Genomic DNA, 13,669 nt, shown 5'->3' with positions numbered 1-13,669 from the left:
GTTTTTTAATAGAATATTTAATTATGCCCACTCCCATTTAAGCTGCTAAACAATAAGAACCGCGCAAAAATATCCTGCCATAGGTCAGTTAGGCATACTCTTATACTGCCGCTCTTATACTCCGCCGGCATAAAGAGAAAATGTCCTGTGTGTGAAAACGGTTTCAGTTCCACGTTCTCTGCAGTTCAATTGAGCAGCAAAAAATGCATTTTTAATTAATGCTCCTAATTAGCACTTTTTAGAGTGTTATTTTTTTCTTATTTTTTATTTATTTGCTGCGAGCTCCCTGAAGCGGTTTTAGTACTGGGGCTCATCGCAGCCACCGAAGAGCACAAAGGAAAAGCACACACGAGAATTTCAATCAATTGCGAAACTTTTAATTACAAGTCAATTTAATTTTGTGCAAACAAACAGATCAAATGCACTCGATAACAAAACCCCAACCCCACCCCCTCGCCCTGCTATGGGTCAAGCCGAAGCGTTTAAATCAATTAAATTAATTAGCGACTGTGAAATATATATTTGTGCAGATTGGCCAGAACTTTTTCCGCCTGATTATTTTTAATTGATTGGCCCAGCTTTTGGCTTTCCCAGCTTACGACTGGCCCACTGCCCAAACATTGCGAGTATTATGCAATCAACTTGCGGACTTATAAATACCCCGCAAAGCAAGGTCGCCGCAATTAGCGGCCCCGAAAAGCGATTACTTCCATTCGATAACCGACGGAGGCGTTGGGTCGTGGGGGCGTGGCAATGGAGGCACGTGTCAATCGCAAGCCGCTTATAGATAAAGTAAAAGGCGAAAAAGCAAGTCAGTAAACTTTTTAATTGAAACAATTTGTAAAATATTTTTGCCCAAAACCAACCCATGTTCATAGCCAGAAATAAAGAATAGACAAACTTTCAGGACTCGCTTTTAATCCTCCCTTTCGCGGAGCATTTTACCTAATTCCTGGCCTCCTGTGTGATTTCTTCATTGGATTACCCTCGTCTGATTTAACCGAACGGTAGCAAAAACAGTTATTGATTTTCTATATTGACAAAAACAAGTTACTCCCCCCGAAAAAAAAAGAAAAAATTCCACAAATCTGGCTCGGTTTATGTTCTATCTGCGCTTCAGCGAAATCATTATTCCAATCAGAGACGCATGCCCGCCTCACAATTGGATTTGGATTCGGATTCGGATATGGATCCGGGTTCGGAATGGGGGAGTCTGAGTTACCAGCTAAGGGTGGGCAAACAAATCAAAAATCTATTAAGACGTGCGATGCGCCATATTCAGGCTCAACAAATGTCCTTGCGGTCACGTGTCAACGCGGAGTTGCAATTGTGCACACAAAAAAATTAGTGATACTTTCACTAATAATGAATGTGACAAATAAATAATCATGGCAGAGTGCAGCTAAGTAATATATTTACTGAGTAATAGCAGCAAAAGTAAAGTAACTCATATGTAAACTATTATTGTAATATTTATAATCTTTTTCAATACTGCATCTTTTTTTTAAGTGTTGACAAAGATCCCAAAGTGGCGAGACCTTCATTTTGGTGGCATATATGGGGTTGCGGCTGGTTTGCTCCTGGAACTGGAAGTGGAGGAGCTGGAGCTGGAGACGGCTTCATTAGGAGTGCAGCGACGGAAGAGCTGACCCCTTGGCGGGGAGCAGGAGTGGGTGGCAGTGGGTTGGTATGGCAGATACAAGGGTGGCAAGTGCCATTAATTGAAATGCCAAGCAACAGCTCGTTGGGGCAACGAGGCATGACCAAATTACAGCCGCACACACACGCGTGCTCGTCACTCCAACTTGTTTATACTTTCCGAGATGGTTTTGATTTTGGCAGACCCACTCCCCCCCTTTGGGGAAAACCTATAAAACAAAGGAAACCCCAAAGCAAGGAAAAGCAAATGGGAGAAAAAAAATAAAGCAAAGGGAGCAAAGGAAGAAATGAGCGGCAGTGCAATAAAAATCAAACCCGCATAATTTAACGCAAGTGCGCGCACTCAGAACAGCTGACACCCACCCCCAACCCCGCCCACTGTGGGCGGTTTTTTGGGGGCTGGCTAAAAAAAAGCGTGTGTGAGATGACACTCGGGAAAACATCTCAATTATTTGTTGACTCTGACACACACACTTGCCCATTTTATTATCAGCCAAGAGCATCGGCATTAACATTTAAAACAATTCTCAATGTTGTAAAAAGCAAGTGTAGCACTGTGGCTGCCCGCGAAGCATTTACTATTTGTATATATCCGCCTTCACGATTCACACGCCTGCATACTTAATGCCAGCAACAACCACAAGGAGCGCCCTCGACCTCTGACCCCCGAACATGGTATAGAAAATCACTGGGGTTGCCAGCAAGTAAGCCACACAACAGTTTCTCTTATCGCTCAAATGTCATCGACTGTCGGCAGTGTTTGGCTTTCGCTTTCCCTTTCCTTTTCCCTTTTTGACTTCAGTTTTTCGGCTTTGGTATTAGCAACCCAAAAAAGAAAATAACCAGTGGAAAAGCAGCCCTCTGGCCATTTAGCCAACCCCCTGCCAACCCGAAAAGGGCGTTCATTTGTGAAATTCTAGCCATGCCCAGGGGCGGCACTTGCGGCATTTAGTTAGTAATTTAGCGCATTTAGTACGCAATTTCAGCCGGGGGATTCGAGGGGAGCAACTGCCCTTCTGGGGTCACGGCCTCGGTCATTAGGCTGGCTTTCACTGCGATAGTAAAGTGCACAATAATTGTAGTTTGCTGCTGATTCGTTCATGAATATACAAACATACAGTCGTCCTTCCAAAAGGGATTCTTTTGCATCTCAAAGCTAAGAACTTAATTTAGTAACACTAAAATGTACATAGAAAACTTGCGGATTTACATAACTTTTTTTTCAGTTTTTTCGGCTTTAGCATAGACTTGAGTTCATCTTATAGATGCTCTACTGTCACTGGCATATGTACGCACAGAGATTGTCTGAATGGTCGTTTAAAGGGGCAGAGATATGGTAATTTGAGTTTGATTTTCTTCGAGAAATAGTTTGCGGCTGCCAGGCATTCGCCACACTTTAATCACTGAGTCACTTTTTCCTACGCATTTACATAAATAATAAATGGACCCTAATGCAATTCCTGCCTAGGCAGGATGACAGACACGTCGCCAGGACCAAGGATCAGACAATAACATAAACACTGCAATTTACTCGCCGTAAAAGAAGATTCAAAGTTAATAGTTCGCTGAAGGAAGTCCGGGGTTCGAGGTCCTGTATCCACATAAATTTCGCATCCAAATCAATGGTTGAAGGGGGCGGGGCAGGGGCGGCCGTTGACATTGGCCAGTGTTAAAGTTAATAAATTGTGGCCAAGGAGGATTTATGTGGCCAGGCGGCTGCCCTCGACGTCAATGACATTTCAATGTTTACATAAGGACCAAAGGCGATGGGAGGGAAGGGGGTAAAAGGACGTGGGCGATGCGGAGTGGGAGTGGCAGGCCGCGTGCCTTTCTGTTTGTATTAATAACCATTCTGCCACCGCGATATGCGTGACGCTGCAAATGGGTGCACCGAGAAAAAAAATATAACTTATCATAAAAGAATTTTCTTATCAGAGGAAAGGGACGCAAGGATACTTAAGATTATACAAAAATATTTACTTTAGTCGATTAAAGCTGATAAGCTTTATTTACCTCAAATTTATACATTAGTACTCATTTCCAATTTGTAGATACAAACAAGTATGCCCCATTTTCTTTCAGTGCCTGCGTGTGTGTCACATATGAATGCTTTCTTCTCCGCCGGCAAGTTCACTTCCCAGTAAAATGATTTTTTTCGGGCGAAACCCAGAGTGCATGTCAGCAAATCATAAATGTGTCAATCCAAAATTTCCCCAAGTCATTCGGCCACTAATGCAGGCAGCCCACCCAGGCCCATGGAATGCGGAACAATTAAAATTTAATAAACTAATCGAAGTCAATAAATAAGTTAGCTTAAAGTAAGAAGCAGGGCTAAATCCTAAACCCTATGCCTGCGGTACTTTTTCAGGGTCTGCCGATGGCTTTTAGGAAACACAGATCTTAAGGTTCCTGGTTGGATTCGCAACTGGCGCCGGCGACGGGAACCCTCCTTGCTCAGGACAATGCAGGTGAGACCATTGGAGACCGCGTCGCTGGTAGTTGGCCTAGTTTCTGTTGGTGTTGTTATTGTCCCAGTGTCAGTGCCAGTACCCGTGTCCGTGCCAGTACCCGTGCCAGTGCTAGTCTGTCTCCACTCGCCATTGGGATCTGCTCCATAATCCATGTCATTGAAGCCATTACTCCTGCCGTTAATGATCTCGCCGTCGGCACTGCGACTCTTGAAACAGATCTCCTGGGCAGTTCCACCGCTGCTTGAAGTCGACGAAGAGGCAGTGGAGTTCAGCAGACTGGTTATATAATCAATGGTCACATTCGAGGTGACCACATCGAACAGCAGTGAGCCACCAATGCCCTTTGTGATGCCCAGGGCGAATCCACTGAGTCCGGACAGAGCCGACGCCACTGATCTGCCAGCTGCAGAATCCTCATCGAATCCCGATTCCCTAAGAGCTCTTCTCAGTTCCCTTCCTGTCAGTGGACGCAGAGCCAGGCGACGAGCTAAAAATCAGATACAAATTATGATTGCTTATTTTAATAAAAATATTAGATTCATATAGAATCACTTTCACAACTCACCCTCTAGGCCGACAGTAAAGCTTGCTATAAGGATGACGAGTAGGCCAAAGGTCAAGTTCCCAAACGACTTCATATTTTCGACGATCTTTCGCGTAATCGCGTAGAAATCCAACTGAAACAGCCGACGGGTTCTGCTTCACTTTTATCTGTGACGAGCCACCGTAGAAAGTTTCTTGGGCTTTGCATATGCAAATTCCACCAAAAATTCCGCAGAAAATAAAACCATTTGACCCTTGACAGCGCGGCGACCCCAAACAGGTTTTAAAAGATCCATTAAACAGAATCAGTTTGGAGTGGGCTCGTGTCTAATTCGATTTAAAAACGGAGACAAAACGGTGATCGAAAATGAATTTTAAGAAGTAAATTGGCACAATGAAACTAAAAGTGTTTGCGAACAGAAGTTAGATAAAGTTCAGACCATTATAGATTATCCAAAATCATTTTAATTTCTTTAGTTTCAGTTATTTGTATAGTAAACTAGGCAGGTTATATCCGAATTAGAGCTTTCAGTGCCAAAACAGACTTCCCTTATAGAACCCGTGTTTGGTTGAACAGGTTGAACAGTATCCTCTGATTCGGTGATATTGGCAGTGATGACATCATAGATGAAGACTCCAGTGAGTGCTTTTCCCAGGCCCAGGGCGAACCCAGTGATGGCAGCCAAGCCACTGGCTACCGATCGTCCCTTGGAAATCGAGTGCTCCAATGCCCGAATCTCTGCTGATTCCAAAGGTCGCAATGTCACCTGTTTGGCTGAATAAAAACTCATTAGGTAATGGACTATGTTTGGATAGTTAATCAATAATACCCAAGGGACTTGCTGTGTGATTCAAAAGTATAATCTCACATATTAGGAGCAACCGCGTCCACTTGTGCCGGCTGCTCATCTTGCTCCAGGTAACTTGAGTTGGTCCGACCTCAGCATTTATTTATATTTATGCCTGGTCTTTAGAACTCATTTGCATAAACACTAATCACTGACAAGCAGCATGGCAATCAGTCATTCCAGATGTACCCACATGCCCTGTGCCTCGATTCACCCATCAGCTGGCTGATTTCTTTATTTTTTTCTGCTAATCAAGCACTTTCACTTTGGTTGATATGAATATGAATATGGAAACTTGGCAAAGAAAGCACACTTGATGGCTCTGCAAAGGTGAAACAACAACAGAGATTCTCGTGACCATCTGACCTGCTAATCGAACCGTGTCACAAGGTGCTCCCTACCAGAGAAACCTAGAAAAGATACCTTATGTAACCCAGTGGATGACATGTTTTCTCATTAGAACACAGACTTTTTATTTAAACCCCTTTTCCCTCGATAAAGATTCTAGGGGCATTTAAAATACCCTATTTATAAGATTTGTTAGTAATAACTAAATTCGAAATGGCGGCATTGGATGTATAACTTCTTACCTAATAGGTATTATTATTCAAATATTATCTGCCTTAAATTACTTTTATAATTTATAATATAGATAAGGTATCCAACGAATCGACTTCATCCGCTAAACTACCATTTTGCGTTCTTTTTCTTGTGTCGGCAATAAATTCAGATTTGGTGGCTCAACGGAAGTATTAAGCTGATTTTATGGCTTACAACTGCATACTTAAATCTGTTTCCAGGCCAAGCCAGATTCGCATTTCGGATTTGGGATGCGGGCAGGAAGTGGAGTGTTGTCTATCCCATTTGGCAAGCGATACGCAGCCGGTCCCCGGGTGCACTTTTATTTGCCACGTACAAGTTGTGAATGGCCGGGCAAAGTGGGGCATAAAAAGTTTTAGTTGCAGCTTTGTCAGACATTTGCTTTTTAAAATGGCTTAAAGCTGACATCTGCCAATTGTCGGGCAAGTTTGTGGCTTGCTCCCTTTGGAGACCAGACCAAGGGGAGTTTAGGTACCGAAGATACGAGCATAATGGAGCTGCCCCTTTCACTCTCCACCGAGCAGCTGTTGCCGGGGCAACAAGTGAAATGCAAGCGATGAATGTCAAGCTGTCTGCGCACGCGAACAATGCCGCATCACCACCATCATTAGCATCGTTTTGAGACCCGCCACACACCCTATATAGTACATAGTGGTATAGTGGCATAGTGGCAGTGCCACACAGAATCCACGCCTTGGGGCACGCCCGATTATTCCTGATTTACGCCCTGGCAGAGCGGGCGTTGCGCATAACATCATTTGCAGCTCATTAATCAGATCTGACGCACGTCGGGCTCCGGCTGCGAAGTCGTCATGTGGCAAGGAAAGTTCCACCCGGTCGCCCTGGAACGTGCAACATAATCGGATTGCCTGCCCCGAAGGCATCTCCTCGGGAACGGAGCGCCATCCAAGAGATTTCTCCAACCATTTCGTACCCGCGTTGCATGTGGCGGGTTTCTAATTTCAAATAATTACATAATTTTTATACAAAGCTTCCAATTAATATTATAATGCGGATAAGTTCATAATTGTTTAAATAAGTAATTCATGTTTTTTTTTCTAGATGTAAGTGCATGGATATCCAGTATTATGCTAAAGAGTTCTATGTTGCAACACGATTTATTTGTTTTTAATAGAGCTGCAAAATCTAAAAAATCTTTAATTAATCAAGATTTAGTTCTTCTTATATTAAATATAATATATAATAATTCTTTTTATCTGTGTAGTTTTTTTAGTCATTCTGACTAAGTCCAAGGCCTGGTTCAAATTGCTGAAGATGTGCCACAGATTGCGGGCGAAAGGAAGAGGCGCGTATTTCAGCAGCTGCGCGAGATAAAGCAGCCGCGTTGATAACCCTTGACTATAAATATATATATTATGTATATACATATACTTATATTACAGCGTATTATGTTCGCATAAACTTTATGCATAACACAATTTATAAAGGCGTCGGGAAAGGAGTGCACTTATTCCACGGCCATTCGCTCGTTAACATTAAACGTCGTTGTGCCGAAAGGACGAAGATGGTCCAAGGACGACCAGGAACTGGCCCGTTATCACTGCTCCTTGATGGGCGGACATTCGAGCGCTGGTTGACGATGGGCCGCCGCTTAAGGATGCTCGATATATCCAATCAATGCAGGCCCATTGGCGCCGTTATGGCCAAATACGGTTATAAGTTGCATCAAAAGTTGATGGCTCCATTGTGCTGCTGCTGCTTTATTTACGATGCGATTTATGGCCGCTTCTCGAAAAAGGGGCAAGGACTGGACCGACCCCGCCCACTTTTCCAGCGTCTAATTGTGAGAACAAGAACATGCGTGGTGCAGAACGTTAGTTAGCTTACCGCCATAAATCATTCTTTATTTCACTCACGCACACCATCACACCAGCCAGTCCACAATGAATGGGCCAGGACATTAGCACCTTCTTGGCCAGCAAATCAAGTCCTTTGAGCGTGAGCGTAAGTGTGTGCGTGGCCAGTAATTAATTATGGTGTTATTTAATTTAATTGTGAGCGGCATTAGGACCCACTCAGTCGAGCAAGTGCCTACAAATCGCCACGTCCTCATGCCAACTGGCCAAGCCACCTTTTAAACTGATAGGAAACTTAGCGATCGTCTGGGAAATTAAATTCGACCAATAATTACAGCATGCAAAATGTTGCAAAACTTCCAAATGAGCTAGTTCTCAAAAGGAATATCAAAATAAATTTAAAAGAGGTATGAAAATTCTGTATCTATACAAAGCGACCAAAAAATATTTAACTCCTGTTGGGCACAACAGAATTTTTTGGCAACACCTCATCGCATACATTTTTAACACATCCTAGGATCTAAATTTGATTTGACTCATTTATTGCCCTCAATCAAAGGAAAGGTTGTCCTTTCTGTTTTTGTTGTCGATTTTTTGCCCTTTTGGAGTGTCAAAGTCGAAATTTTGACGGGGGTCATGTGGAAAACTGACTGGGAATTTTCTATTTATTTTTCCCTTCGGCGGAAAGCCTCTCCAGATATGTTGGCATTTTAAATTAGCGTTAATTGAATCCATATGGGCGGAGATTTGATTTGCCTTTTTGTGACTCGGTGTTGTTTTGCTTTTGGACATTTCGGTGAGTCAATCAGTCGCTCCATCAGTCAGTCAACCAGCTGTCAGGACGCTCGAGTGTGTGTGGGAGTGCCAAGGACCTCGCATCCTGACAAGGACAAATGGTCGGAAAAGTGGAAAAGGGGCAAGCCCAAAAGTTACTGGACCACAGCCCCTGGAGCCGAGTCAATTTAATTCAATTGGATGCGATTGGATTTGGTAATTGCTGTTCTTAATGCAAATGTGGCTGCATATGTTACTGGCGATGCACTGAGCCGAAAGGCCATAAATAATAAATATAAATGGAAAAAAAAAACAGAACTAATTACTGCGAAATACTCTAACCAGTAAGGCAAGAACTCACCGACTATTGGATATAGTGTGTAGTGTATCGCATTCAACGCAGAGTATTTAAACCTCATTTGGCTCTTGATGGTGCATTTCATTTATACGATTTATTTCCTAGTTAAGCCGCCCAGAGGTTAATCAGCCAGAAAATCAACAGTTGCGCATAAATAATTCTGTGTCGAATTCATTTATGTATTTATGTAGATATGTTTGTGTCCCTGTGCGCTGAACCACAAATGTGCAGCAAACAATTTATTAACTGCCTTCATGCCGTTTGGTTGTCATTTGCAACCATTTGACGTTTTTCCATCCGACCACTGCCTAATTAATTTTACACTTCTTGTCCCTTGGTGCGACTTTCTTTCGGCGATTTCATAAATATTTAATGCAAAATAATTAAGAGAGGCGAGAGTGAGCCAGCGGTGCGAAGGCGATGATTGATTGCCACCTGCTACCGTTTGGACAATCATAAAATTTTCGTTAATCAAGTTTTATTAATTAAAGGCAACAAAATGCCCGGCTCCATCTTCTGGCCCACATCTCGGTTAATTTCACCATCCTGCGAGAGCTGTAAATCATTCCATATACCTGTACATCAACGAACTGGCCCAGTTCGAAGGGTTGAGCTCTGTCACCGGGCATTAACAACTTTTGCCAGCTTGGCCATAATCCCCTGGATTATGGCATTAATTCTGACAGCTTTTCCACTCCTTTCTCGCATGTTGCTGAAATTAAATTACTCGTGTTCCAGCAGTTCACATCATTTTAATATATTTATAAAACTACCAACTGGCCACAAGCTGAAATCAATTGAAACATTTATTGCTCAATTGAAATGTTAGAAATGCATTTCCCTGTTAAGTGGTAACTAATGTGGTAACTAATTGAGAGAACTCCTGCTGCACTAAATGGTTAGAAACTCGACGGACTACTAATATTTCAAATGGCCTCCTATTTACACGTTTATTTTGTTTACCGCGTCTAACGAAAAACAGGTCAAATTTATTTGTAAATTGGAATAGCACTTGTCGCAAGCTATCACAAAAGTAATCAAGTTAATTACTATATTGCTTTAATGGCTTCAATTCACTTATGAAAATAACAAATACTAAATATTTGTATGTAGGGTATAGAAAGTTAGGAAATTCGACATTAAACGTTTTATATTTGATTGTTAAAATTGATTAATGCCCAATAAAATTATATGTCTTAATATCTTTGTTGGTAAGGGCCTCTTTTATTATTACGATTAATTATGATACTTGCCAACTTTATTTCAAGTGTACTTTTGAGCCCTTTGGATTGTGATTGTGCTGCTTGGATTTTTGGAAGTACTTTATCTTGTGGATAGTATCTGGAGCTCTTCCGCATGGAATAGTCATTAGTTCTACTCCAAAAACTGAATGCGATGGCCGTGTTGTACTTCTTCCGCGAACCGGAAACGGTTTTCGATTGTGCCGGATTCATTTGCATCCTGCAGTTCCTTATGGGCTGCAATGGTTTCGGCATACGTGGATCGAACTTTAGGATCAGTCGGGCAAGCAGAATCTATTCCATGTCGGTGGCCATTGCGGCGTTATGCTGTCTCTTTGTGTCCCTGAGTGTCCTTTTGGCAGCCGAAGATGTAAAGGAACGCCTGGCAAAGGCAGACAATCTAGTGCTGAGCATATCAGCCTTGGAACTGGTAATGTCCACCTTGGTCTTTCTGGTCACTGTGATATCCTTGCAAGTATTTGCACGCCGGCACTTGGGAATCTATCAGAGATTGGCTGCCTTGGATGCCAGGCTGATGAGCGACTTCGGAGCTAATCTGAACTATAGAAAAATGCTGAGAAAGAATATAGTGATGCTGGGAATAGTGACCATTATTTACCTGATGGCCATCAACAGTGCCGCCGTCCAAGTGGCCAGTGGTCATCGAGCTCTCTTCCTGCTTTTCGCCCTGTGCTATACGATAGTCACCGGAGGACCCCACTTCACGGGCTATGTGCACATGACCCTGGCCGAGATGCTGGGCATCCGTTTCCGGTTGCTGCAGCAACTGCTCAAGCCGGAATTCCTCAACTGGCGATTTCCGCAGCTGCACGTACAGGAGTTGCGCATACGCCAGGTGGTGTCCATGATCCAGGAGCTGCACTATCTCGTCCAGGAGATCAACCGAGTCTACGCCCTCAGTCTGTGGGCAGCCATGGCGCATGATCTGGCCATGAGCACGAGTGAATTGTACATCCTGTTTGGCCAGTCCGTGGGCATTGGCCAGCAGAATGAGGAGGAGAACGGCACTGGCTATCGAATGCTCGGCTATGTGGCCCTGGTCATGATCCCACCGCTGTACAAGCTCCTGATAGCCCCGTTCTATTGCGATCGCACCATTTACGAGGCAAGGAGATGCCTGCGCCTCGTCGAAAAGTTGGATGATTGGTTCCCCCAAAAGTCCTCGCTGCGACCGTTGGTCGAATCCCTAATGTCGTGGAGGATTCAGGCCAAGATTCATTTCACCAGTGGCCTAGATGTTGTGCTCAGCCGCAAAGTTATTGGTTTGGTGGGTAACATGCAGCATATGTTAATACATAAACTTAATTACTTGTATTTCAACAGTTTACATCGATTCTGGTCAATTACCTGCTCATCCTCATCCAGTTCGCCATGACCCAGAAGATGGGCGAGCAAATCGAGCAGCAGAAGATTGCACTGCAGGAATGGATTGGATTCTAAGTGATACAGCTCAAAGGAACTTTGGATATTTCTCATATATATACTATATCTATAAACACATAAAATGCTGGTCCAACTGTTGGGGACCTTTAGATATCTTAAAGTGTCTCGAATTTATGGTCGACCCATTGGTAATATTTATCAGGGCCTAAATTAATTTACTGCGAGTGGCTCGTTAACATGGAAACTCCATAAATAAGTCAGCATCTTCTCCTCCTTCAAAACGCCCAGATGCAGGCATCTTGTGTCCAGTGTCCAATGTCCAGTGCCTAGAGTCCTGTGTGGACTGCACCCAGGAGAGCCGACTAATGATTATTACGTTTGTCGTTTTATTTTATTTGAATTTTATGTAAATTTCCTGCAGAGGGCGTCGGCTGTTTTATCACTGCCGTTCCAAGTCCAGGTGAAAGTCTCTTTGGGGAGTCAGCCAAGCTAATTGGGTGAGGCATACGGCTCGTATCGATTATGCTTCTCAATCCAACGAAGTTTTCTGGCCATTTCCGCTCTGCTATCTGTATCTGTTTCATTTGGTTCGACGGGATTATGCATTGATTTCATTTCGAGAATCATAGTTGAAACATGCTCGCCTGGGTAACGAAACTATTATGAGTATTCTCGAATGTTATTACCTCGATTTATGGCCAGCACATTGGCGGCTGGCTGAAAAGGGAGACTTTGTGTATTTATGGGCAGGCGGCTGCCATTTATGCTCGTCGTAACCATTGTCCTGGATATGGTGTGTAATTGAATAATATTTTTTCGCCCTCCATCCGGCGCATTCCTTTGCCGTATTCAAGTATTTTCGATTGGCATGACTGCGATCCTTGCCGCATAAATACATGCGCATTTATACACAAATGCTCGGAGCACCATATAATTTCCAATAATTACCAACGGCAATCCGGAGCGTTTTTGCCTTTCAAGAAATGTTGGCGGAATTATTGCATGCGACTAATTGAAAATTGATTGCACCCACTTTGGACATATAATTGCCAGAGTAATTTCCCCAATAAAACATCGAGTTTGCTCTGCCACTGAACATTTGGCATTGTATTCGTGCATTTCGCAAAGAAAAAATTGTGTAAAAAAAATACTAGACATTAGCATAATTAGAAAACGATTTTTGGTGACAAATTTGGAGGAAATCGTAAATTGACATTAATGCAATGTGATGATTGAAATCCTCCTACGTTTTAATTGGTTTAAGTACCATTAAATTTACTAAAATGAGACAGTGAGAAAGGCTTGAGAAAAACAATTTCATTGGCCGAGATGTGTAAGCTGCATAGCAACTTCGCTCGGTTTTACGAGAAGCCATACAACTTCGAGGTGTGCATAATCCCACAACGCAGCTACATGCTGCAAGTTCCTTTCTGCCACACGGCCAGGATGCCGCCCCATGCATATTGTTGCAGCCCAAAGAATGGCAGAATGTACTATAGAATGTGAGAGCCCCAGCCGAGCTGGCCGGGCTGACAAGCTTTTGTAATGTCCGAGCCAAAAACTCATATTAACGTAACCCGCTTTACTTAACTAACTCATTTAAAAGTTTCACTAATAGCACGTCACACATGCAGCACATGGCGTGTGCTTAGCCCAATTAAAATGTGGTCAGGGCTGAAGCTTTCACAACTCGCGAGCAGCCCGCATCAGCTGCAAAAAAAAATTAAAAAAAAAAATAGAAAAAAACCTAGAACGAGTATGGAGATGGAGATGTGGATGAATCTGAGGCTCGGGCAGCATCTGCTTCGGTTTTATGCACAAAAGTCGCAGCAACAATGCAGAAATAGTTGAGTTTTTCACCCCGGCTACTCGGCATTCTGAATTTGTGCATTTCGGAGCTTAATTAGCAGACGTAGTTGACGCCGACTTTTTTTTTTTTTTTTTGTATGAGCCA

The 13,669-nt window shown here is 43.1% G+C and overlaps 2 protein-coding genes across 2 annotated transcripts; one reads left to right on the top strand and one right to left on the bottom strand.

Moving 5' to 3' along the window:
- Positions 1-3,997: 3,997 nt before the first annotated feature.
- Positions 3,998-4,777, bottom strand: LOC117138338. The gene is made up of 2 exons (XM_033300376.1): positions 4,696-4,777; positions 3,998-4,617 (listed from the first exon to the last, which is right to left on the bottom strand). The coding sequence occupies exons 1-2, from the start codon at positions 4,766-4,768 to the stop codon at positions 3,998-4,000; spliced, it is 693 nt and encodes a 230-aa protein (XP_033156267.1). The 5' UTR covers positions 4,769-4,777.
- A 5,688-nt stretch (positions 4,778-10,465) lies between these two features.
- On the top strand, positions 10,466-11,772 carry LOC117138393 (putative gustatory receptor 57a). The gene is made up of 2 exons (XM_033300465.1): positions 10,466-11,599; positions 11,656-11,772. Exons 1-2 carry the CDS (start codon positions 10,466-10,468, stop codon positions 11,770-11,772), a joined length of 1,251 nt encoding a protein of 416 aa, XP_033156356.1.
- The last annotated feature ends 1,897 nt before the right edge of the window (positions 11,773-13,669 follow it).

This window comes from Drosophila mauritiana, chromosome 2R, assembly GCF_004382145.1.
Source record: "Drosophila mauritiana strain mau12 chromosome 2R, ASM438214v1, whole genome shotgun sequence".
Classification (NCBI taxonomy): Eukaryota; Metazoa; Arthropoda; class Insecta; order Diptera; family Drosophilidae; genus Drosophila; species Drosophila mauritiana.
The sequence above is the reverse complement of the archived record's forward strand: the minus strand, read 5'-3'. Positions and strand labels throughout refer to the sequence as shown.